The following is a 27,301-nucleotide window of genomic DNA, read 5'->3' as shown; positions in this document are numbered from 1 at the left end:
CCAAACTTTCCCTGGCACAACTTGAAGCCATCTCCTCTTGTTCTATCGCTTGTTACTTTGGAGAAGAGACCGAACCCCACCTCACTACAACCTCCTTTCAGGTAGTTGTAGAGAGCGATAAGGTCTCCCCTCAGCCTCCTTTTCTCCAGACTTAAAGGACCCCAGTTCCCTCAGCTGCTCCTCATAAGACTTGTGCTCTAGGCCCTTCACCAGCTTCGCTGCTCTTCTTTGGACACACTCCAGCACCTCAGGTCTGTCTTGTAGTGAGGGGCCCAAATTTAAATGGAAACTGTAAATTATACAGTCAAAATGCATAGCATCATAACTTTTATCAATTAAAATCATGAGCCTAGAGGTATCATGTTCATTACATCAATTCCATAGAAAACTGTTCATTGACTTCAAAGTTCAGATGAAAAAAATATCAGAAGTTTAGACTTCAGTAAATTACTGACCTTTGGAAGTCCTTGAGTATCTTTGTCTTTATTTGTACACAAAGTCAACTCGCAGTGAAGAAAGAGCAGTGAGATGTTGAACATTGTTTTAAACACAAAGCTGAACCTTTTTTTGTCCTTCTGTGCATGTGGTATCAGAAAGTTCACCTTCTCAATGCTGTAGAATTTAACAGATTCATCTTTAGGACAAATGTTTTCTATAATGGTGTAGTCAGACATTCTATCTGGATTTGAAAACGGGGAAACAAAGCATGTTTGAATGGCAAAGCCCAAGGATCTGTCAGCTTTAGTCACAGACACCTGCATTAAAAAGAAAGAGACAGTAAGATCTCAGAAATGACATTTTTAGTTCACATTTCATTAACATTTTCAACAACTTTTTAAGCAGTTTTCCAGTGCCACTTCCAATCTGAACTATTTTGAAGGCTAAATGTTAAGGATAGACTGTCAAACTGAGGGACAGAAAATCTGTGGTTTCAGAATCAGCAGCTGTTTAATAGCATAACCATGCATAAATACAGCAATCCCTTATCTTTCCGAAAGCAGATGAAAAACCCAGCCCGGATCAGACACGCAGATTTTAATGACCAAGACTGCCACCTGAGATGGCGCTGCTTCCCTTAGGCACACAGACTGTAACAGAGCTGCGTGGAAGTCAATCACTAATTCCACGTCTTTCTATCTATTTGAAACTTTTGTATCTGTTTGAAACTTTAATGAAAAAGGAAAAAAAAATAATAAAAGCAACAGTCACAACAGAGAACCCACCCCCAGCTAGGAGAGGAATGCAGAGCCAGAGAGGAGGTCATGGTCTGATGTGTGGGTGGCATTCCTGGGCTGAGGGGGTGGGGGAGCCTCCTAAAAAGCCATAATTTATTGTGAAATGATCCTTTTAGTTTATTGTAAGTCTGAAATTCATATTCTTTTAGGAAAAATAATTAAGACTGCAAACTTCCAGGGCACTGATGTTGTTCAGCTGGACTGGAATGCAGATAACAAATGCTACAGAATAATTAGGAAAAAAATTTAAATGGAATTTGTAACAAATGAAGCATGCTGCTCTTAATAAACAACAGAAGTGCTGTGCCTAACCATTAACACTGCCTGATGAAAACAGTTCCACAAGAAATAATTTTCTTCTTAGAAGAAATATGCCTTAAATGTGTACTTAATCCATATGTGCTGCATGTACATTTAAGGAAGAGCCTGCCAATTTTCCTGTGGTCTATACAGAAATTTTTGGATGCTATGAGCTGTGCAGTGAATAATGGCGTTTCTAATTTTTTTTCTCTCCCTTATGTACACAGCAATCAAATTAGAGATGAAAGAATGTGCTAAAGCATCTAAGCAAGAAAGACCATCTTTTAAAAAGAACAGAAATAGAGTGAAAGTCAAGCCACAGATACTGACAGGTAAACAAACTGATGGTGTAAGCTAGTTAAAAAAGAGATTGTGGCAAGAAGGACAGGCATACTACAGTATCATGAAACACCATCAGGTAAATGAAAGGATGAATGCTCTCTCAAAGAAAGAAGAGAACCACAGAAGGAAGGTGAGACCAAAATATGATAAGGAAATGACAATAGGGAAACAAAGAAAAAAATGCCAAAAGATTAAAATACAAAAAACATTTTTAGCAGAGAAGGAAAAGGCAGATATAGAGTTCTTACAGATTATGACCTAAGTAATTTATTGATCAAAAAACCAAAATATATTTGTTAGTAACAAAAGCAACAGAGAAACGAAAATGAAAAAAAAAAATTAATCTGTGTCAGCTAAAAATGGAGTTACAGAAGTTCAAAACTGATACAGATTTTCCACTGTGCAAGAAAGAGAAACAGAAAAAAAGGCTTCTGCCAGGACAGGTGATGAAGAAATCAGAACATCTGTCTGAATAAACAGCTCCAGAACCAGACAAATCCAGAGAGCCTGGAGCCAGAGGGATTCATCCCAGGTCACTGAAGAAAGCAGCCTGTTTTATCCAAATGAAAAAAAATAATTTCTCTTTCATAACATATTCTTAACTGAGCATGACATACTTTCTTTTTGCTCCAACTGTCTTAAGTACTTTTCACTGGATAGAGAATGACAAGAGCTACAACATACTGAAACAATGAAGAAAATTGTACCAATGTCAAATGGGCCACTATGCTTATCATATGCAACGTGGGCTCACAAAGAGGAACTAACTTGGGCAAGAGAACCATGGCACAGCACTGCTTCAGTCAATATACTCACTTCCCTGGTCTTATAAGCCCATAGCTCACCACTCCTTGATTTACTCATCTATGAACTGGTGAAACTACTTCATTGCAAACGTTGTATTTATTAATGTGTACTGTTATTTGAAAAATCCAAATTCTGTTCACATGACTATCTTTAGAAATGCTGACTATTGGTTTGAAATTCCCCAGATTTCATAAGCAACTTAGCAACACGTGGTAAAATTACCAGGTCCAAAACATACCTGAAGTCAAGGGTACCTGGCTGGTGACTTTGCTGGTCTTATTTATCTAAAGCTGTTAGATCTCTTGTGTGATAGTATTCAGAAGGATGGTGTTTGTAAGCGTAACTGGTGTTTGCAAGTGGATTGGAGAGAGATGAGAATCTGTATTAACTTTATAACCCAAGAACACTAGCATAAGGCAGACAGTTGTAACCATTTTTTGCACGTCTACATCTTTCAGATGAGGTTCAGCCATATTACCCAATAAAACGAACCCTGAAGTCTTCATCACGAAATGCCTGTTCAGAGCAAGAGCTCAGAGACCACCTTTAAGTTCTTCACAGAAAAGCAGATTTGGCAAGAATCACCAATTTACCTTGTAGTTAAATTCATCCATTTTGCAGGAATCCTTTGGTTTTGACTCAAAACATTGTCCTCCCTCTTTACCCCATAGTTTCTGTTCTCTGCAACCACCAAAGGACCTACCTGTCTGCCTAAAGCAACTGCACAACGAGACCTTTCAGCTCATGAGCACAGATTTGGCTCAGTTGCATGACCTTTCAAAATGTTTCTGTTAGTTTGAAAGCCTTTTTCAGTTTGTTACCTCTACATATATTGGTCCATTCTCAGCAACAGAGAAGAGTCCTTGGGAGGGAGCAAGGAACAGATCTGTTTTGTACAGCTCCATGTTGAAGGTCACATTGGCGATGTGTGGTTCAGGAGGCCAGAACATGCCTCTGTCATCCTCTGGCTGGTGCAGCGTGCAGTTAAACTGAAATGAAAAACACAATACAAATACATCCTGAGTCAGGAGCCATAGCTGGATACGGACAAATTTGGAGTGTACAATACAGGCCCACCCACGGCCTGTCTACTTAGTGCAAATCTTCAACAGGGTCATAAGAAATAGAAGTGAGAAGAAATGTGTTAAAAGACAAATTAATTGGTATGCAATTAATGTAATTTATGTGAAGTGCCCATTACAATAGGCATTTCCTCTGTTGTCAGGTGCAAACCAGAGAGTAACATACCGCTATTTCAGGCCAGCTTGAGAAAGCAACGTCTCCCTCATCAGCATCCCCTGGAAATCCATTATCACCTGATTCCATGTCATCATCATCCAAGCCGCTGCTTTCAGCTGGTGATGACAGCTGAATGACAATCTGCACAAAAGATATTGCAAACACATAAAATTAGGTGATAACTGAGCACTCTCTCTTCATTATTATTATTTTCTTCTCTCTTCAGAACAATGGAAAGGCCAAAAGAAGTGCACCAGCTAAGCAGATGGTCAAAGCACGTCTTAAAGAGCCTTGTGCTGAGCATCTAAGATATGTAGGTTATATTTGGGGAATGCTCCTTAGTTTTTTTCCAGAATTCAGAGCCAGAAAAGATAGTCTGGGTGCTGGTGTCTGAATGCGCACCCTAGCATTTCCATTCTGTTTCTGGTATTTCCATAACCAACCTTAAAAAAAGAAATGGCTTTCTAAAGTGACCTTTTGCAACTTGCAGTTTTCTTTAATGCACTCACAGAAAAAAATCACTGAAAGTGTTAGGGTCATTAAAGGATTTTCTCTTCTGTCATTTGCATATTTTTTTCAGAGATGTATGCCCAAATCCATGATGTCCCTTTCTTCATTTTTCCCTGGTTTTTCTCTGAATTTCTACTGAGGCTCCCCTCCCCCTTGCCACCCCCACCCCACCCCCCACCCTTTGCACACTTCTCCATTTCTTCATCTGTAAAGTCCCTGGTTTGTTTTCCAATGTTCTGCACTCTGCTTCTGTATGCCCTGCGGCTCCTCAGCTAGTCCCCTCCTTTCCAGGACTTCATCTTTGTTTTCTTGGACACAGAGCAACTGCTAAGAAGTGACATACACACTCTTTGAGACTCCACTGCATGCCATTTATTTTTTAGGAGAAAAGCTCCCAAATTCTGAAAGAATACATGATTCAGAGTTTAAGGGAGTAGCCAAGACTATTAAAAGACATGATGAGGAAAGAAGAGGAGGCAAATACCCATTTTAGTTTAGGCCGTAATAGAATATAGGAACAATGACAGTATTTAGCTCCAGACACGTGCTATTCTGTAGTTTGGAGATGTTTCTATCCACAGTCTTGGTTTAGGACTGTTTCTAAAGTTAGGTGCTACAGACTTGCCAGTACAGAACAGTTTTAACTAGGCAAGGTCAGATCAGATTGCCTTAGCTATGTTTGGGTTGGACCACAGGCTTTCCATCATTTGCCAAGGTTGCTTCTATGTACTGGAAAGCTCAGCAAGAGAAACGTGTCATTACTTTCCAACCCAGATTAGCTGCACTGTACTCAAGCTCATAAGCTGAGCCAGTCTGGAAGCAGTCACTTAGAACCTAAGCGGGCTCCTTTGCATCATCACTCATATACAAGAACTAAAAGTCCCTTCATCACGTACATCAAGTGATAGCAAATATGAATCCAAATTATAAGAGAGAAGCATGCACAGATAACATCTTTTCCTCACACTTTGAAAGCCTTTTTCACACACAATTTTGGAAGAAAAAATTTCACTTGAAATAATTCAGCATATGAATTAAATGTTATTGCTTCATGCAATCACAAGACTTCACTCCTATTCCCCCTTACAGTAGTACTGCTTATGTATGGGTACATCAAAGCTGCATAGGGAAAGCCGTTGCAACTTCTGAGACTGGTACAGATGGCCCCCAATGTACAGCCATGCAGTTTTGTAAAAGTATTTAACTCCAACTCCTCCTTTTTCCTTTGGGATACTATCTGACCACAGGAGCACACTGAATGTGCAGCCTTCATACCTCCTTGAATACAGGGACTGTAGCTGCAACTAGGTTTGAGCTAGACAGGAAAAGATCAGGATGCCTCCTTTTTGCTAAGACTAAAGCTAACTACAATGGCTTCCTTGTACCACTATGATGTGCGGTGCAGAAGGCGGCTCCTCTTTGTAAAATACTCACAGAGTTAAAATAAACAATCTTGTTCAAGATATATGCTGTCCGAGTCCCGCACTTGTTCAGCAAAGACTCCAAAATGAAATGGGTGCCATTCATCCTGGCTTTGCAAGAGTGATCCAGCAGCGAGAGTTCTGTCCTCGTGTACCCGCTAGCCTGAAACAAAGGTGCTTTGTAAGTGGCTGAAACACAATTGTGTTAGGCTCTTGCTTAAAGTGCAGCTCAGAATACTGTTCATGACTGCTGATAGTAGGAAGTGAAGTTCATTGTACTGCCATCCAGGGAAGGTCACTCTCAAAATGCTGTTATACATGACAGACAGAGAATAAATGTAACATGGAACAAAGAAAACAACAGGTTCATTATTAATCTGCTGATTAATAATGCTGACTCTGTTTGGTCTGAAGTGACCTAAAAATGCTGTCTGTATCAGGCTCTTTTCCACAATGCAAATGGACACAAGCAACCTGTCAGCTGGTAGATGGTAAAGACAGATCTATTCAGGTCTCACACGGCTATCAACAGCAGCTTTGTTGTACTTCAGAGATTAAAAACCTCAGACTGATCGTTGAGTACAGTAATTTTTTGACAGAATCGACCCTGCAAAACTTTAATCAGAAATCCCTCTACACACTACCAGATTGTTGGAAAGAAGAAACATGACTCTGAGTTATGGCAAAGAATATCTACAGTATAGTTTCTTCACCAAACTATTTTTTGGGGGGGGGGTTGGGTGGTGATGGTTGTAGATCTTAGAATTTTTTTACTTTTTCAATCAAAATACAAATAGGAAAAATTTCTTCACCAAAAGGGTTATCAAGCATTGGAACAGGCTGCCCAGGGAAGTGGTGGAGTCACCACCCCTGGAGGTATTTAAAAGACATGTAGATGTGGTGCTCAGGGACATGGTTGTGTGGTGGACTTGGCAGTGCTAGGTTAACAGTTGGACTCGATGATCTTAAAGGTCTAAATGATTCTATGAAATAAAATGGTCTGCTCAAAAAAGTCTGCCCAAATTTGAGAATAAGAGATCACACCAACCTGCAGAGAGTCTTTTTCTACAGCTACTGTCATGACTTTGTCATCACACTTTATTGACAAGGCTACATCAGCACTGCCCTGAACCTCTTCTGGTTCTTTATGTTTTGAGAGGGAATGCTCAAAGTCATGATTTATTAATGTATCCACTGAATCCCTGGATGGGAATATTCCTTCTCCCACTGTGTCATGTCTTCCTCTGTTAATGTGAAAAGGAAAAGTCAGGCCATCACTTAATGCAGGATTCTTTGGGGCAGGCAGTGGGTTAGCACCCAGCAATTCTGTCAGCTCCGGAGGAAGGGAATGGTCTTCTTCATCATTCATCTCTTCTAAAAAAACCAAAACAAAACAACAAAAGAACATTAGGTTATTCAATATTTTTCCTAAAAGTATTCAGAACTAATTATTTTCATACAAAAAAAAAAATTATCCAGAAAGGAAGCTCTTGAAGCACATCCAAAGCAGCATCTTTGTACTTTTCAGGTAACTAGCCACAATTCCTCCACTTAGTTTTTACTGAGGCATCTAATCTTGGTATATTTAGTCCCTGCTAGAAATCTGCCTCACTTAGAGCTGAAAATAAGCTTTGAGGAGTGGGCCTATTATATGCAAAAAGCAACCACAGAGGTAAAAGAAACATCACGTTCAGCAGTACACTATTTTAGTGCTGCTGAAATAGCCTAAGTGCAATTCATCGGGTGAAATTCTTCCATTACCTGCCCCATCACAAATTCAGTCACTCCACTTTTGTGGAACTACTTACATAACCAGACTGAAGTAAAATGAGAGTTAATTTGATCCTGAGTAAATGAGAACACTATCTCCTGGCTTATGCATGTGACTGCTCAGGACAGAAATGTCAACGTCTGGCCCAAGCAGATAGTTATCTGTAACCCATGAGAGAGCAACTGATAAAATTCATGTGAACATAAGCTTTATCAAAACACCTAAACAACATTTTTAGTGGTTGAAATTCAGTATTAGTGAAAAAGCAGATGCAACTCCACTAACTTCGATGGACTCAGATATCTTTACATCAGCAATGACTTCAGCCAAATAACTAAATTTTTTTAAACTGTTGTATTTATTCTGTTCACTCAGACTTTTCTGGTAAGCCAGTTTTGTCTTTAAACAATTTAAATGTTCATTTAATTGTCTCAAGAAAACACTGTACTCCTACTTTTGGAAAAAATATAAAATCAAAGCTGGATTTATTAACTAAGAAGATATCCAGTTGCTGAAGTCCATTCCAGTGAACACTGAGCATGGTCAGCTATAACGGCTTCTGAGTTGGATTAACTATAACCATTTAATTCCGCCAACATATGAGGAAACAACACAATTTGCCTGGACTTTTCTAATCAAAAAGCCACAGACTATTTTTTTAACTAGCATTCATAGATATTACCAACATTCTTGATGATGAGCAGTCAAAATAGTGCAATGTCCAACAACAAAGCTTCAAAACTGAGAAAGCACCTTTCAAATCATCACATTCCTGGAAATACAAGATATTTTTTTTTAATATGCTAAGAGTCCATCTTCAAGTTTACCTGTATCTTCAAGTTGCAGATGAAATCTGTTAGCAATGGGCGCTTTTGTGTAGGAAGTAACTGGACTATAGTTATGCTCATAAGCCCACTTGATCAAACTCTCATGCGATGAGGGAATATCGGGTATTATTGATTTTCTCATAGTCATGGATCGTTCTGTTTCCTTTCCAAAACCAATACTATTTGATGTCTGCAAAGAAAAACAAGGTTCATGATTTACCATTTAAAACGTGGTTCATGATTTACCATTTAAGGATACTTAAAATGGAATAGTGACTCTGATTGAACATGTTCTTCACTCTATTTTACTCTATTAAATAACAGAAAACTGAGAACACCTGGGAAATAAACCAAACTGCCACCTTTGGCACAGAACTGCTGCACACATGGAGAAAAGCCCCCCACCTCCTCCCAACCTCTGCCTGCAGAACAATAAATCAAGGTAGTCAGAAACTGTTAATCCCTAAACGAGACAAAGACGTATTTACTGGCATTTGTATAATGCCGTATTTTCTTCACAACTGAGCTGAAATGACTTCTAAGGTGAGGTGAACTCAAGATGACAACTGATTTTTTCAAATGCCCCCTTCATTTCTTTGATTAGAGCATCACTGAAGCTACATACGGGAAAACCTTTGTTCAAATGAGCATTACTGAAAAAGGCAAACCATAGCATGCTCATGAAGCAGAGCTGATATGAGCTAATGCTTTAAAGTCAGCTGGCACTGAGGACAGTCTGTGCCTCTCAATGAGCTTCATACTAGAAGTGTTGTGTGCCTCCTCTGCAAAATGTTGAGTATGTTAAACAGGACTGAATTAAATGCTTAATAGAGCGATAAGTGAGAGCATGTATGTTTATGTAAGGCCAAACTACTTAAAAGACAACGTATACTTTCTGCACATAAATAGAATTTAATTAACAATGTAAGTTTTACACAAATACATCGATACAGCAAACTCAAATACACTTGCCAATCTCTTAGTTTTATTATTAAATAATTATAAATAATGGCTCAAAGTTGGCCATGGAATACAGATGAGTCACAGTGTCTGTTAGCTTTTGCTTTACCGTAAGCGTTTTGCAAAATTTCAAGTTTTCTTGTCCAAATGGGCAAGTCAAAGAAATATCACAAGAATCTCTAGCTGTTAGAGGGGCAGTTAGAAAATATTCAGTGGTATTACACTTTAACTTGCTTTTAAGTGCTTGGCATCTTAAACTTAAACATGTATTCACACAAAGCTAAATACATATATATTTATTTTTACAGTCACAATGTTACTATTATCACTACAATAATCACATCAACGACTACAGAACAAGCTGAACATGCTCATAGCAGGGAAGGCACAATGACCCACTTTTCAACATTTCCTGCAATGTGACTGAATTGCACTTTCTATATGCAAATGATACCATGGAATACTCTATAACACTTCCATTTCCATGCCTGATTACCTTCTCCATCACATCAGTTGCATTTTTTACCCAGCGTCACAGAGCTCAGCTGCACTTCTGTACCTGACCTCAGAAACGGAGCTTTTGAACCAAGCAGTGAATAAAGCACCGAGAGTCTGGAGGGAATGGCATAGTTTACCTTTAGCTCCCTCCCTCATTTCTTCCTAATAATCCAGTTCTGCACCATTTAAACACTCAGAGCTTCACAATTGAAGTCAAAGGGAATTTTAGTTGCGGTGTCTGGTTTGAGGATACTGTTACCAGTACAGTTATCAATGACTAGCAACGGCCATTGAAGATAAGAAACAAAAAGGAAGCAATAGGAATCCTAATTTTAGTACCTTATTACTGTTTGGGATTAAACAATCTTTTATTCTTCAACAGATACAAATCTGGCCATGATTTATCACACATTTTTATATAACCACACAGCTTTGGTTGAAATTACTACGCTACCCCAACTTCGCTGGATCTCCCTCTCTGCTTTCCTTCTCTTTTTTGCAATAAGGAGACAGCTGAACAAATATTATCTCAGAATTTTAATGTCCTAGCTGGCACCTGACCATTTCCAGGGCTTGTTTATATCTCTTCACTCCACACTGAGCCTGTAAATGTTCAGTCCTGCATTGCCTCAGTGAGACAAACCCGAGCACAATGGCTTGCAAGAACAGACATGCCTTCCTTCACTTGCCTGCCCTGCCAATGCCTTCAGACACGGTGTATGAAACCAGGCAATCAACAGAGTCACCTACTCGGAACAGGGAGAGACCATTTCAGAAACTGGTGGGCAGTTGTTCTCATGTAAAGAACAGTTCATCCAAGCTTCTGAAACCTTCACAGGTTTGTTCTACGCATTTCACCTCTCTCACTCTTCGCCCCTCAACGCACTTACTTTCTTTGAGATAAATGGAAGCTAATAGAATTTATCAAACCTTTCTGCAATTTCACTTCTTTGTCCACTGTGCAACCTACAGCTTTGAAAAAGGACACCAAATCCAAAGGAAGCAATGTGAACACCTGATAGCCCACAAGCACAGAAACATGAGTACTGCACGATGTAAGGACAGACTGCAAACAGGAGCTAAACACAACCTGGCAGGAAAGCCTGGCATGTATGGGGCTGGAGCACCTCTCCTACGAGGATAGGCTGAGAGAGTTGGGGTTGTTCAGCCTGGAGAAGAGAAGGCTCCGGGGAGATCTAATTGTGGTTTACCAGTATCTGAAGGGGCCTACAGGAAAGCTGGAGAGGGACTGTTTACAAGGGCATGGAGTGATAGGACAAGGGGGAATGGCCTTAAGGCGAGGGTAGATTGAGATCAGACATTAGGAAGAAATTCTTTACTGTGAGGGTGGCGAGGCACTGGAACAGGTTGCCCAGAGAAGTGATGGATGCCCCATCCCTGGAAGTGTTCAAGGCCAGGTTGGATGGGGCTTTGGGCAACATGGTCTAGTGGAGGGTGTCCCTGCCCATGGCAGGGGGGTTGGAATTAGGTGATCTTGAAGGTCCCTTCCAACCCAAAACATTCTATGATTCTATGATATTAGGTACAATTTCTTTCCTGAAACTATTCCTATTTTACTTGGTTTTGTGTCCATCCTCTTTCAGAGTTTCAGGAAACACAGCAAGCTGGGAGATGAGCTAGATGACCTAAAAAGTCTTTTTCATTTTTTGTCTATGAACTTAGACCTTAATAACTCACAGTCCTGAGTTTGAGGCAGCTTAGCACTAACCTTTCCCTCTCAGTTTGCCAATCCCCTCAAGACAATTCTAATTCATACTGAGGGCAAGAAGTTAGGAAAATTCAAGTGCATGGAATTGATTCAACTAATAAAAAGAACATTGTGAAACATTACCTAATTGTTTAGTAATGTTTTTATGCATTGTCTAAATTTGGGCTTGAAAAGGCCTTCAGCTTAATAGAGATATGAACAGATCCTAAATACTGGATGTACAGGCTTTTTAATGACATGGGGTGTTTAGTTCCCTCCCCTACTCCCCTCTAAATAGAGGAGAGCAAACAGACATTCAGAAAATGAAGCATCTATATAAATGAAACAGTATAGCAAACAGTTACTCACAAATCTTAACATAAATATACAAAGTCTTTTATATACTGACATTTCCATATATAGTATTACTTTCTCTTTTTGTTAATCTAAGTAAAATGTTACCTTCTGCCACTCGTTACAGAAAAACTTTTCACTTACACTCTTTACTTATACTTTCAGTAATTAGAAAGAAGATCTTTAAAAAGAATAACAGCCTTCCTTTCTATACTCAAGTGCAGCACTTTAGACATTTTAAAATCCTCTAGAAGTCCTCTCCCTGAAAATTCATCATCCATGAAGAGATAGCTTCATGGATATGAAATATGGTACTTTGGCTATCTCCAAGCATGAAGTGAACTAATGCACAATTCTCTATCCTATGAAAGTAGACCCATATAGATCTAAATATACTTTTATGTAATAGCCCAGAATGAAACTTAAGTCAAACATTGTTTTTTGCCCTTATGCTTACAACTCTGGTAACCCTGGGCAACTAACCTTGACCTCTCTCTTTGAGGGCTTACAGAATGACCAGAAGATCCTTTCCTGTCCGTAAGGTAAAGATGTGTCAGGGATCAAAAGGGAATTTCATCCTCCACCCTAGATATTTTTTCCATTCAATTTTCTGAGCAACACCATAATATACTTCCTTTTAAATCCCTTACTCAAAATCTAGCGTGAAATCCTGCCTACCAATCTGTCTCCTTAGAAGATTTAATCAAGCAGCCTTTGGATCCTGTCAGAATTGCCCCTGCACACATTAAAAGGAGAAAGATATTAAGCAATGTGAAATTCTTATAAATACACATAGCTGGAGTTTGAAAATGTATCTGAGTTACTGCAAAACTGTTAATCAGGAGGCCACTGGCTGGTCCCGAGCAAACATTCAGCTCAACTGTACAATGTGCTCCTAATGATCACTGAAGACAGAAATAGTCCATGCATTTATAGGCTGCAAGATCAGTACAATTTTATTATTTATTTATTTCAGACCAAGGGAAAACACATTTTCTTAGTAGAAAAGGTGTCGAGCCACAAAGCCTGTACCAAAAGGTTCTGAATCAGAACCTTCAGTTACACATAAGTACAGTTTCAGGAGTTTAGCTTTAGGGATCCTGGTTTTAATTTTTTAAAAACTTATTATTGCAGTCTGAGGAGAGGTGAGGTCAATTTGACCAAACCCTTGCTGGGGACAGAAGTACTGGCGGAGAAGAGGGCTAGAGACTACTGCGACCACAAGTGGAAGGAGTAAAGAAGTTGCCACTTCTAAAGGGATGTGGGTGTGTGCCATGTATCTAGGATTATCCGTTCTGCACTCACAGGCACCCTTCCAACTCATGAGATGAACCTGTAGATGCACTCACCAAAGTACCAGCAAAAAGGGAGATGAACATCCAACTCGGTGTTTAGGGTACTTCAACAGAAGTCAAAAAGACACAGACTGTAAATCCTTGCACTAACCACCTGGCTCCTGTGATGTGCTGGTCAGTTTAACAGCCCATATATTAAGAGTAAAGGAGAAAAAAAAACATATATAGTTCCTGTATTTACTCCTTGAAATGCAGTAATAAATAAAAAAAGAGCAGCTAAGAGAAAATGTTCAGAAATTATTATGGTCTAGCACTATATCACATCTAAATGGATTCTGTACCATTGCAGTATGGTATATCTCAAAAAAGAAAGGTGTCTTAACTTACAATCACTTCCAGCTTTCCCTGGACATCATGCGACTTGATAACCCAATTGACAGACTTTTTACACTTGAGGATAAGTACGACGTCTCTGACAAGCTTGGCGCCAGGTTGAGATGGTTTAATGTCAACGATTATATCCACCTGGAAAGTACTGTATGTGGAAAATAGAGAGAAAGTTAGACCAGAATGCCAGAAATTTTCAGCTATCAACCTTCTTCCAATCCATCATGTTTCCACTGTCTGGCCAGCTGATTAAAATGCTGGAGATTATCCCAGGCAACACAACATGTGCAAAACAGATTGTTATTCCACATACGCCTAAATGATTTTGCATAACAATAGAAAAAAATACTTTTTAGACAAATAATATTTTTGTCTCTTATTTACAAGAAGTGTGCTACTCATTTCAGCTATTTAGAGCCGGTTAGTTATATGACTAGCAGTTTGCTTTATGAAGTAAATATTGTTTTCTTATTTCACTGCAACAGTGCCTAAATATAGCTGTTTCAGTTTCCTCTGGCTATAACTGTATTAAAGCCAAAAATAATACCTTAAAAAAAGCAAAAAGACAAATTAAGCAGGTTAATAAAAAAAATACACAATACTATATTGGGGAGGGTCTCTGCCTAGGCAGTTAAATTGTGGAAATTACTTTGCTTAGGATCTTGCGTGTGTTGAGGAATTAAGTCGTCGTATTCAGTTTCCAATGCTTCTGGATATATACTTACTTTAAAAAGAAAAGAGAAGAAAACAGATGTCCAGCCTACTGCTCGCTGGAAAATAGATGAACACTATCCAGATTTTCAAGACCTCAGTAAAATAAGTAGACCAAATGGGTTTGTACCCATCAATAATATCTCATTGTGCAAAATATAAATTCAGCAGAAAAATCTTTACTTCCAGATCATCTTATGGGCCCATACGTCATAAGAACATGCTCATCCCCAAGTAACAGGTTTCAACTAACATTCTGCATTAAGACTTAGTGTATCTTGGCACCTTCATTTCACCTCCTGCAGTTTTACACATGCCCAGCTCAGCTTCTTTATGTTCCTTTATGTATATAAACTTTGTAAAGATAGCTGTGGATAATACTTAAAACTAAGAATGAAGCAAAAGGAATTTAACTTAGTACTTTTTTTACTTTTAGTAACAAAACATTTAAACATTTTGCAGTGTTATCATCTGAAAAACAAATTCCTATTGTACTATCAGCCAAAGCCAAAAGCCCAGAGGGCTTGAAGAGAGGGCTGTCATTGCGTAACACGGCAAGGGACCTAGAATGATGTCGATGCTAAAGAACAGCTCTGCTCAGGATGGGGCTGCAGCTCACGCTGCACAGAGGCAGATCATTTGGCCTTACCTACTCCACTTCCACTAGATCTCAGCACTTTCTTACTCTCCCAAGGTTGCTAGGCAAGAATATTCTCAGGCTCTACGTTCACCATCTTGACATGAGATAATTACCCTTCCTGCAAAGACCCCTCCTCCCACCTCTATCTCCCTCTGTGATTTCCTCATTGGGGATGGGATGTGCTCAAATGTAACTGCATGAGGAGCACAGCTGGACAATACTGGATAACCAGTGTCTGCAGTACGCAGACAGGATTTTATTTCTACCTTCTCTCTGATGAAATTGTACTTTTCTTCTTGTAAAAGGGAAAACCATCTAAGTTTCCTAGCAAATTTCTGTTCTAGCAACCACACTCAGCACTTACGAAGAGCTTTTCCAGCTATGACTATCTGAAGCAAACCCCATTCATGTACTCCCACTAAAACCTAGCAGAGACCAGCAAAGGACGAATGTTTTAAATGTCTTACCTCCCAAGTTTACAGTACCTTTTACAATTTAGATAATTCTCATAACATGTACAGAGAGTTATTTTCCCTAACCACTAGTTATAAACTTTTTTGGTCAGTGGACCACTGTCAACCCTTAACATTTCTTACAATTATCAAACTATGCCTTAAACTCAACTTGAAACTTGACAGAAAATATTGTTATGATTCTGCAGACCAACTGTGGAACAATTACCATGGACTGCAGATGACTTGTGACCTCTGGACCTCTGTTTGGGAGCCACTGCCCTAGGCCTTGCTGTCAGTCATCCCTACCTGTGACAGGTCAAGATTACTTCTACCCTCTCTCTCACATCCTCATACAGTGGCCCCATCTTAAACCCCACCTGTCAGATACTGCCCTTACTCATATTCCCTTATTCACGTTACTCTTGGAAAAAATTGATTGATTGAGCAAGAAGGGGCACAGGATACAGTCCACAAAAATTGTGCTTTACAGTCTTGTCCAGAAAAATCCTGGGATAGTGAAGCAGAATCCAAAATCTTTACATACTGAAGAACTAATTTTTATTTAAGGCAAAGTACTAAGGTCCAAGCTCTTCATACAAGGGTGAAATGGCTACTTTCATTTGATTTTTCAATAGACAAGTGAAATCTCTAGCTGTGATTTCAAACAGATTTAGTCTATTTAGATGATACTTTACCTGTGTGGATTGGAATTAGGAGTGATTAGTTCAATGATATGAACTTCTCTTTCTCGGACTAAGTTAGACATAAGGCACCCCTCTGCTGTTTTTGGTTGTAGGTATCCCGCTAGGTAATTTAAAGAGAGAAAATTCTTTTCTATGTTGCATGAGGGAGGAAAAACTTGATCTGGAGGGGAAAAAGAAAAGAAAACATGTGCACCTTTATACATAGACGTCAGCTTACATGCATGTATGTACTCCATCTACTTCAGTACAGCACTATATTTTATGACATAGGTCTTTAGGCTAAAAGGTAGTATCTATTGTCTATCACAAGCATCTATGACAAATCAACATAGTATTGAAAAGGAGATCACTGTTGCAATAACACAGCACATCTGTGATGTAAAATACATACTTCTAAACTGAACAGTTTCTATTTACGGACTTAAATATTTAACGAAAGACAATCCCTACAAAGAGAAATCTGAAAACAACACTGAAGCAAAATATCTGAGCATTTTTCAAAATGAATAAAATACATTTAATTTGTTCCTTGCACCTTAAAAAGAAAAGATTTCTTTCTTTTGAAATTAACTCAGAAAACTTCTGTTATCATTTCCTTCTCCTTTTAGAAAATGTTTTATTCTTGTTATTATAAACTTACCACATTGAAAAGATCACAGCAAGTATTTTCCATTTTCTTACTAAATATATTTTCCTATATATTGTGTAGTCAGAGTCAGTGTTGTCTAGAAATAATGCAGTTCTCTTGTGTGTGGAAAATTGAATATAGCAAGAAATGGATGAAATCAGTTGATGATATTAAGGAAGTCTGACCATAATATCTGTAACTGAAATTAAGAAATTCTAGAGTATATATTCAGTCTCTCCTTTTGTTTTAACTGCCTAGCTGATCACAAGCATTAACTAGCGTAAAATGCAAAACAAAAACCAGTCATTTGGTATGAAGTTCTCCTGCACAGCCTACATTGCTGTACCCCAAGAAGCAGTATTTCCACTGAAAAATAGGAATACTTTATTTCTGAGATAGCTTTACATATGAATTGTCATAATACACAGAAGGACTAAGTATCATGATCAAAGACACAAAGTCCTGTAAGAATGTAATTCCAAAGGTCTGGCTCTTTGACCTTGGCTTTACAAAGAAGGCTTTCCTGTTAAGATCAGTAGCAAGATAGAAAAAAGAAAAGAAAAAAAAGGAACATAATGCATTATGTGTGCAAAAACTGCGGACGAACTCTTAACAGCTGAGACCACAGTTAGCATTTGCTCCCTACATAAGAGCTGAAATGTCACCCTTGAAGCACATTTGTGCGTGGTACACAACTTTGCAGGGAGACCAGAGACTCCTGTGACCCTGGCCACTGCGGAAACAATTAGGGAGTTTCTTCTCCTGATCTTATACAAAGTAGTCTTTGAGTATTAACCTTGCTGCCTTCCCTATAGAATCTATGAAAGCTGTATGAGGCTGTAACTATTCATACTGCCCAGCAAAGCACTCCTCTAACATCTGGTATGTGCCCTGCCAGATTAGCCTTGAATGCAGCTGCAGTTCTGCCAGCTCCTCCCACAACAGCAGAGAATGGAAAACGATCCCAAATGGTCTACACTGAGCTTGATTTTATACATATATATATATATACACACATATATACACACACAGATGGAGATACTAGATATTTGCTTCTCAGCTGCCATACAACAGAATTCAAGCCATAAAAGAACAGCCTCCAAGTAGCTTGTGGATAATTACCACACATGCGATCATTTGCCATTGCAAAGAACTCAGTTCCTGCTCCTGGCACTTCCATTAAACGTCTCTGGAGCTCTCAAGAACCGTGCTGGTGGCAGTGAGAGCAGCGAAGGTTCCCCAGCCTGGGCCTCCACTCGATAGCATGCTTTTCCTCTGCAGCAAATTTTAACTCTGTCACTGGCAGCTTGACATACACATTTACTTCCCCCCTTCACCAAAACGTGTTTACTCTCATCCACACCAGTTACCAAGATCTGGGCTGGAACAGAAAAGAAAAGCGGATCCATTTCATCTTTCCTCGCTCACTACACTTCTTTTGTAGTTTCAGGGCTGTCTGCTTTGGAAAGGGACTGCAGGTGCCTGCAATCAATTAAAAACCTTACTAAACCAGCCAGCAAACACTCACTTTATGGACCCTGTGCCTCTCTAATCTCCACAGACTTCCAATATGGGATCAGACATTGAGGTTCACCTGTAATACCCTCAGCACGGGGGCTCCAGCCAGCGCTCCCAGTGTCAGGGGCCCTGCTTGCCAGACAGCACGCAGTGGAGCTTGCACAGCGGCTGGCAGCCGCCTTCCCCTCCGGCATGTGCCAGGCTGCTCAGGTGAAGACGGAGGATTGCACACTGGGATCTGTAGTTTCTGTGGGCAGCATCGCCATTTTACAGATGAGGACAGACATTGTCTGCTCTATTCTGCACAAATTAGGTGTCATCCGCAGGTTCCTGGCTAAATTGGATAAAATCTGAGTATTCCAGCTTAAAATCATGAGGAGGTTTTTTGGAAAATGAGCACCATTACTTAGGTGTCACTCTCCAAGACAGGCACCCTGGGCAGCAGCAGTTTGATTCAGCAATAAAAATCCCATCCAAGCAGAGCTTGCCTTTCAAAGTCTGAGCTGGGGATAAGTGAGGCCTTTGGGATTTTTCCTCAGCCACTCTGATGGCAGGGCTTTTTCATATGTATTCTGCAGTTTTACTAGCCCTGAGCACGATGGAGATCAGAACCTTGACTCACATTTAATGGCAGGGTATAAAGGGCTGCAGGGGTCTCTGGAGGGAGGGGGAAACCCTTGGTGGTGCCCACCCCCCAGCAGGACACACAGCTAAAGCCTGACACAACGCAATCACCTACTAGTATTAAACCAAGCAAGTCCGATGTGCAGGATATGTGCACTAGTGTGTATAGGCTACAAATTCAGAGTCAGGACTGAAGCTTCAGCTTCTGCCAGGACAGGAGCACAGTGTTACCATCTGTAAACAGACTGTACATTTTCCAGCCTAGTTATTGTTATGGTTGACTTTTTTTTTTCCTTACTTAGCTAAGAAATGTGTTGAAATTAGGCTTCCTCCAGGCTAGCGCATCTGCCCTGGATTTACACTGGTGGTACTGGAGGCATTAGGTAACATTTAGCTAACTGGTAAGTCTTCCCGACTTGTACAATCGTATCTTACTGAAGCATGAGGAATTCAACTGACTTCCGCTGAAAAACGCATGCTAGGATCACTTTCACCATGAGCAGTCCTGCTTTTTAGAATCTGACAGTGATTATCACGGCAATCACTCTGCCATCTTCACTACGCAAATCAAAGCAAGAGCAAGAACCCCACTTCTTGTGCTCCCTTCCTCCCAACCCTCACTCTGGCCCCTTTAAGTTCTCGCCGTGCTCACCGTCCCTGCAGTCTTTGATCAGCCAGGCTTTGGAATCAACAGGATTCAGATGCACTTGGCCCTGACCCAGTTTGCTAGCTCGCTCAGCTGCCTTTCATTTGCAGTTTCAAAAGCGATTTCAGAGACCCATGGCATCAGAAGCAGTTTTACTCTATGAAAGATCACCCTTCAGACCTTTTTGTCGCCTGGCTTGCATTTTCTGTTGCTGTATTCGGCTACAGCCTCAACTTCTAAAATATTCCATCTTCCAGTTTCAGGTTTTTCTAACCTGAGCGAAGCTGAAATGTAGACAGTTACACGAATACTGCCATTAAATTCTGTATCGGTCATGTAGCAAGAACTACTTCATATGACCACCTATAGATGATGAGTAATACTGGCTGTGATTCACAGACTGACAGCTGAGTGTACCTGACTAAATCCCTTGAGAAATGTGAGTTTTGTATGAAAAGCCTGAAATGTCCATCAGCACATGCTGTGGTTTGTGGAATCCAGCCACTCCATCGTTCACTCTGCAGAGAAGCAGACCAGGTTCGCATCCCACGTGGTTTCCACAGAACTCCTCGCATGACTGCCGCAGTTCAAGAACTAACCCTCTCCCCACCCCTGAACACATGCACAACCCCCTCACATACACTCATACTCATTCTTCTGCCAAGAATTTAAATCAAAATCAAATATGGTTACAGCTGAGCTAGTTTGTAGGAGCCTTCTCAGAAACTGTCTATTTTGGTTGCCTGCCAAGTTCCATTTTGTGTACTTACTCCTAATTAAATTGTGCTTTAACACATTCTAAAGATGATGCAAAGCTCTCCCATTTAGCTGCTTAGTTTGACTGGAGATGTGCAAATAAAATTTTATCTGTTTTTTTTTGACATATCTAATGAAATGTTCATCTTTGCAACGCAGAGACCACTACTCCCATGTATAAGTTCCAAGAGCACTTTAATAAGCTAATAAATATATTTCTGAATGACTTTCTGGCATTAAAATCCAAGACTGGTGCCAAGTAGAACAAAAATCACGCAGGGGAATCCTGTACAGATTTGGCAGGATTTGGATAAAACCAACACAGGCATGTTCCGATTTTGGGGGGCAAGCCTCATGCTTTAGGAAATCAAATGATCAGATACAGGTGGTTAGCAAAGAATGTTTTCTCCACAGAAGGTTTTGGGGTTTGTTTGTTTTTTGTGGCCAAGTAGTTCAGCTATGCAGGAGTTTCTCTAGAAATATTGCTGAAGTACTACTAAATTAGGCTGCTAGTGCTAGTAAATGCTGAGCCCACCAGTACTCGTTGGATGTTGATAAAACATTCTATTGATTTCTACTTTTCCCTATCATTGAACTTCCTGAGAGACAACAATTAGTTTCAAAATATCTGGACCACTAGCTGCAATGCAAATCAGTCCAGTTCATTTTACCAGCCTTTATTCTTGCTGCTTTTGGTTCAGCCTAAACCTCGATGTTTGCTTTAGCCTGAAATTGGATGACACCTTCAGAGAACAAAAAACCAAAACAGTGAGTTGCAAGCCATTAGGTAAAGAACACTACAGCTTAAAACATCCCATACCTGAGAAAAAGGAAGTTTCACTCCCAATCATCCTGCACAATAGAGGAAAATCTGCTCTCCCTGCAAAGTTCCTTTTACTAACTATCTATTTTCCAGAAAATGAACTTGAAGAGATACAAGCAGGGCATAAATCCTACTGAACCGACTGCCTTGCTCCAAGAACATAGTGAAGAGAAGAGCTGTGGCTCTTGTGTTATCCATGGTTTATGATCAGCTCCAGTGGAACTTCCCTGCAGAAGACATGCAGCCAGCTGAGGGAAAGAATGAGCCAGAAGGTGCTGCAGAGGCTTGTATCGTTAAGTTGTTCCAGCACTGCTCAGGTACAGCGCTACAGCCCAAATCTGACCCCAATATGGGCCTGTGAAATCCCTGACGAGCTGGAGTCCTCTCCCACCTGCCCTAGGCCACCTGATGAATTTGGTACGTGGCTCACTGGGACAGGAAATCTTGTTCCTTGGGATGAAAATACACAAGGACATCAGACTGAGGCAACTTATCTTGGTGAGGAAAGCAGTAATTCTTTGCCCAAAGTGGTCTGGATCCTTATACAAGCAAATACTGAACAAAAAAATGTAACTCAGGTCTTTCTAGAAGTTACCCCCTACCTCAGGTTCTCTACTTCAGTCCTTAAGATGAAGACACCCAAACAATTGCCATGAGTAGTTTATTCCTTTTAAAAGGTGAAGCTTTGACTCTTGTAAGATTCTGACCAACTGCATCCACATTTATGAGCATAAAATTACGGCACCAGAATCCATTAAAAGTTGCTGAAATCCAAGGTCTGGTCTTTAAACTGGCTCTTGTTTCTCTGCCTTCCCCTTTCATATCACATTGCTTGGAAAATGAGAGGTATGTTTAAAGATTAAAATAAAAAATGTGAAAGAATACTACAGCAAGACTTATTCTCACCATCTAGAAGTGCCTATCAATTATGCTGGTTTTGTTTTACCTTCTCCTACTTTAATATAGATGTTTCTTGATATTTTGAGTTCAGTGAAAGATGTTACTGCTCCATATTCCTTCTGGGCCCACTGTAGCAGATGTTCGTTTTTCTCAGGAAAAAGCTTTTCTTCTGTTTCTGCTGACAAGGAGAAATTTCCCTTCTCAAACTGAACAACGGAACCTAAAGACACCTGATGGGAATAAAAACATGGTTTTAATGTGGTGCACTTATCTGCACAGACAGGTAGCATGTTTAAGCAATGTAATCTGTCACACCCAAATGCATTCACTGAAGGTCATTACGGCTTATTTCCAACAATGCCCAAGCTTCACGTGTTTTAACATCTGCATGATGATTCCTTTTTCAGAGATGTTTTCAAAAAACAAAGCACCCATCAGCCCAGCTGGGGTGCATGTGGCAGCTGACTTAATGGCGGGCTCTGAGTCACTCTCCAAAGTCGTACCGTTGCAGAAGTGCTACAGCAGTGCTGAAAGGGGAAGGCTGGAAGACAAGAAGAAAACTAAGACAGGGGAGAGTGAGAACATGGTCTGAGGAACTGAAGGGAGAGAAGGATGTGAAGCTCAAAAAACTGGGAACTACTGAAGTAACTTCCAAATCACAAAGAACACGAGTCCAAGCTCAGTGACAGATAAAGGCCAACAGAGAAACACAGAGTAAGGAAAGAGAAAGGGAAGATACTTAACTGTTGCTTTATTTACAAGAAGCAAGGGTATGCTTTAACATATAAAACAGATGAGAAAAAACCTTATAAATAGGTTACATTAACCCAGGTCTTGACTGGAAAAACGAAAATGTTATTTAAAATAGTCAAAACAGAAAAACACTTAGTAAAAGTGTAATGGGTTCTGTGGGAAAGCCTAAGATTTTCATATACAGCCTCCTTGGGGTGGCAATAGTATCGTTCAAGAAAAGGTGGCAGCACAGGGTCAGGCTCTCTTTCAGACTGGGACCTGCTTCAACCTGTGTTGGTCCTGAGAGATAAACAAGTCATGCCAGATCTACTGCAAAGCAAGATCTTCCTGACAGCAACCTTTTGGCTCTCCTGTCCCTACAGAGGGATGTTGCCAGCACTTCTAGAACCTTTGTCAGCTCTCAAGAGATCCCTATAGCAAGTGAGGAAAGAGGAGGATTCCTTCATCTGCCCAACCTCAGGAGCCACCATCCATCCAATTCACTGTCTCTTCCTTCAAGGTGCTTGAGGACTGGGGCCTGCATGGCCTACCCAGGCTGGTCCTTCCATGCACACTTTCACCAAGATCTAAAGCATGAAGTCAAGAATAACACGTGCTTGAGTGAAAAAGCACAGCAAGATGAATAAGCTTTCAGGTTTGAACGCATCACTGAAGATTTGTTGGACATGTTCCCTGCAGTAGCGTGTAAGCAGTGCTTGCCCAGATAGAACACACAGTCCCTACCTCCAGACTGCTGTGGTAGAGAAGACTTCAGGAAAGTACCACCGTTTTCTTGTGCTCTCCCCAGAGCAGCCTCAGAAGAAGTCTGAGTCACTCTCCTCGCTCTCCTCCCCCTTCCCTTTCCCTGTCTTTCTGCTAACCCAGACTTCTTCAGTAGAACAAAAGAAGTTGTGTGGAGGGCTTTTTTTGGTTTGTGGTTTGGTTTTTTTTTTTACTCCGACTGAAAAATCTAAAACTACTAATAATGACAATCGGGAGAGTGAAAAATACATCATAACAATTTCTAACCTATCCTATTATTTACACACTGTAGCAGGTCAATGGTCCTAAGTATCTCTCTAACCTTTTAAACAACAAAATACATCAACAGTAATTATTTAACAGAGATTATCTCAAGTCAGGTTCCAATTACAGAAATTAACTAACAGCAACTATAACTTTCCCTGAAGCTGTTGTTCCCAGCACTATTTCAGGATGTTATATATCGGTTTGTTTAGCACCTACAAATATTTGTCAAAGTAGACACATAAATTACACCCTCTGGCACACAAAGAATTTCCAAGTTCTTCCCCGTGCCTCCAGCTATTGCGTTAGCATTTATTATGCACATATCACATACCCTCCTCTAAGAGAAGGCCCATGTACTTCAGAGTTCAATTTGACCATACCTGTCACAAAAAACCAGCTTAGAAATCTTTTTGCCAGAATAGTTTTTGAAGTTTAAACTAATAGTTTCAATTCTGAATGATCTTATCTGTTTTCATATGACTACCACAATACATTTCCTTTAAATGAAAAAAGTCTTTATTCAGTGTAACACAGAATACACCATATTCTCCCAATACTCTCATACTTCTCAAATAAGAAAGCAAACTCTAGCATTTGAAAAAAATCCACTGCTCCGAAATCTACAATAGTAGAAAGAGAGAGCATCACAGTTATCTTTAAAACATATTTAGCAAGTAGCATTCATTTTGTACTTCTGCCACTTAGATGCAGCTACACCATGGACTGGTTTTATGGGGCATCTCTACAATGCTCCTAACACGTTAGATTTTATAGTGTGCACAGTATCGTAGGATGACACTGACATCCTACAGGGATGTCAGCACAAGACAGGTCATGCAGAGTGCCTCTTAGCAAAGCTGTCTTATATCTGAGACATGTGGGACATCTTTGTAGAGCTCTGGCCCAACTAGAAAAATCTCCCATGTCTAAAAATTGCAGGATTTAGGGACTTTGTTAAACAGTTATTATTTTGCAGAGATATTGAATAGATGCCGACATTCCACTTTCAGGAACAAAACTCCTCAACTACCACAAAAATACTATAGTTTATCCAGTAAGTACAGCAATTGCTTTTCATTTACACTATTTCACAATGTTTCTGGTACTTTTTATGGTCAGTATGAGAGTAAAGAAGCATCAGTGTAACCTTTTAAGACATTTGAGGAAAGCGTGAGAGAAAATATTATTCCTTCTAAATACTGATCAAAGAAATGCATTAGCTTGCAATAATGCATTTTCACTGTATTTTTCATTTGATATTTGAGATATTTAAATGTCTGCTATCACAACAGCTTTCTTCCTCAGAATACACTTGGTTTTCCATTTATTACTAATTAAAATTTGAAAACCTTCTGCATCATCCTGCGACATAACAAATGTCTTCCTGCACAACAGATCCTATCAATGAACCCCAAAGTTACTGAGTCCTGCTGGGGAGGAACTGACAGACAGAAAGCAGAGCAACTAAAAAGTCTGGCACAAGCATCCTCACTAAATGATCATACAGTAAACATCTTTAAATAAACATGAAGCTTATAAGAATTTATTTTTTTTAATCAGATACTAAAGTCTACTTCAAATGCTGGTTCCACTACCAGTTTTTAGAAAGGAGTGCAGAGTTTTGTGCCTGCCAATGTTGGGATTTTTACTACACGGACCTAAGGCAAGGTTAAGTGAGCCAAGCACGTTATTTTTTCTGGAAGGAATTCAACAGACTCTTCCAAAAAAGGCAACCATCACTGTTTCAACACCTGCCTTGAACTTTAACTACTTACTCTTCAGAACGAACCAAAAGCAGCTCTAACGTACTTGGGATAAGCCAGAGCATTAAAACCAAAGAATGTTTTAAATATTTGGGGATATATCAACAATTTTTATCTGAACAGTCATTACCCAGCCGACTGGGTGATTAAGAAACTGCTGCCACATACACTTTCATCTCCTCACTTCATCTCCTTCAGTGGTTACTTTCAGAGGTTGCAGAGTGGAAAAAGTGCCCGCGCTCTATTTCTTCCTGTTGTTGTGAGGACATTAGAAGTGACTGCACCAGATACATCCTCTGCTGCTGAGGTCACCTACATGCCAACTCACATTTCTGAGGCTAAATGAGGAAACTTCCAAGCCTGATGTGGAAAATCAGTTTGCAAGACCAAAAGATACTGGCCGCAGCCACTAACCACAGCAAGGACCACAGTTCAAAGGGTCTTCTGCAGGCAGAGGAAACGAGGCTCAAGTACAGCACTTTGAATATTTGCTACCAAAACCTGAGTATTCTATCAAAGATCAAAACGTGTTTAGGAACATATTTTGATTACACACACTACTGCCCCACTGACCATTGGGGAAATAGGGACTGTAATTTTCTTTGCACTGTACGGAGGCAAGGAAACATATACCCCTCATGCTGGAAAGGGAAAAAAAAACCCAAAAAATTTTTATATGTCCCTTAAGAAAACTTTCCAGTCTTACAAGAACTGCCCTTGCAAGGCTGCCACGGTAGTTCAGGACATCAGCTACCTGGCAGAAGTACCAAATGGTGTAAGTTACTATTCCCCAGAAGGAACAACTCTTAGAACCAACTCTGGGTCATCTCAAATATATACACTGGTGAGTGTGAACACTGCACACACTCAAAATAGTGTCTTCTGCTTCTTATTTTACCTATTTCCTTCTCTCCTTTTAAATGCTTATTGCCTTTTTTTTTCTTTGAACCTGATCCAGGGGGGATATTTACTTTGCTTTATGACATTTTAAGTATTTAGCATAGTTACGATTCAGAACTCCCAAGAAGGAAGCAAGTTCAAAATTTAGCCTTCAGAGAGAGGAAAGCACCTTTGGGAGATGACTCACAAAACAAAGTTAAGTGTCCACAGCTACACAGCATGAACCAACTCCTCGCCCAACAGCTACACCACTACCCACCAAGGTCCCTCCACCACAAGTAACCAAAACTACCCATAAAGCCAAGACTGAGACAAATACACTAGCAGAAGAAAAGCAGCATCTTTCATGTTTTCATCTGAGCTATACAGTGTCAGATCTGCGGCAGACTGTGTGGGAGAGGAGTAAACCTGCTCAGAATAAAATCAAAAAACTTCATCCAACTTTCAGAGGAGCCCACATGGGGTTCAGACTCTGCTGGTGTTTTTTGATAATGTACTTTGATGTGCTTTGGTCCCCTTACAGAGGAAAAATAAAACCATGGATGGAGAAATATCAGGTATTTGGAAACTCAAAAAATTATATCCTTTGGTGTTCATAAATCCACATACAACATACCATAATCACCAGGAGAACAATTCTCTTTGGTAAGTGACTAAAACACGCTGCTTTTGAAATTACATGCAACATTTGTGAATCATCTATCAGCTTTGCATAGTCCTTACCAGCCACAGAGGTGAGATGCTTTCAGGCAGTAGTAAAATTTTTCATTTTCAGCTTAGTGCTCTCAAGACCACTTACAGTCATCACAAAATTCCAC

At 40.0% G+C, this 27,301-nt stretch overlaps 1 protein-coding gene across 2 annotated transcripts in view; it reads right to left on the bottom strand.

The window, feature by feature from the left end:
* Positions 1-27,301, bottom strand: part of TGFBR3 (transforming growth factor beta receptor 3) — a 121,621-nt gene that overhangs the window by 17,002 nt on the left and 77,318 nt on the right. For both annotated transcript variants that reach the window (XM_054833218.1, XM_054833217.1), the window contains exons 5-13: positions 22,106-22,289; positions 16,156-16,324; positions 13,655-13,802; positions 8,453-8,642; positions 6,903-7,228; positions 5,868-6,017; positions 3,933-4,064; positions 3,506-3,673; positions 456-755 (exon numbers count right to left, since the gene is read on the bottom strand). In XM_054833218.1, the coding sequence (XP_054689193.1) occupies positions 456-755; positions 3,506-3,673; positions 3,933-4,064; positions 5,868-6,017; positions 6,903-7,228; positions 8,453-8,642; positions 13,655-13,802; positions 16,156-16,324; positions 22,106-22,289 (1,767 nt within the window). The remainder of the gene's footprint in view (positions 1-455; positions 756-3,505; positions 3,674-3,932; positions 4,065-5,867; positions 6,018-6,902; positions 7,229-8,452; positions 8,643-13,654; positions 13,803-16,155; positions 16,325-22,105; positions 22,290-27,301) is intronic.

This window comes from Grus americana, chromosome 8, assembly GCF_028858705.1.
Source record: "Grus americana isolate bGruAme1 chromosome 8, bGruAme1.mat, whole genome shotgun sequence".
NCBI classification, from domain to species: Eukaryota; Metazoa; Chordata; class Aves; order Gruiformes; family Gruidae; genus Grus; species Grus americana.
Note: the sequence above shows the minus strand (reverse complement) of the source record. Positions and strands in the feature narration are given on the sequence as shown.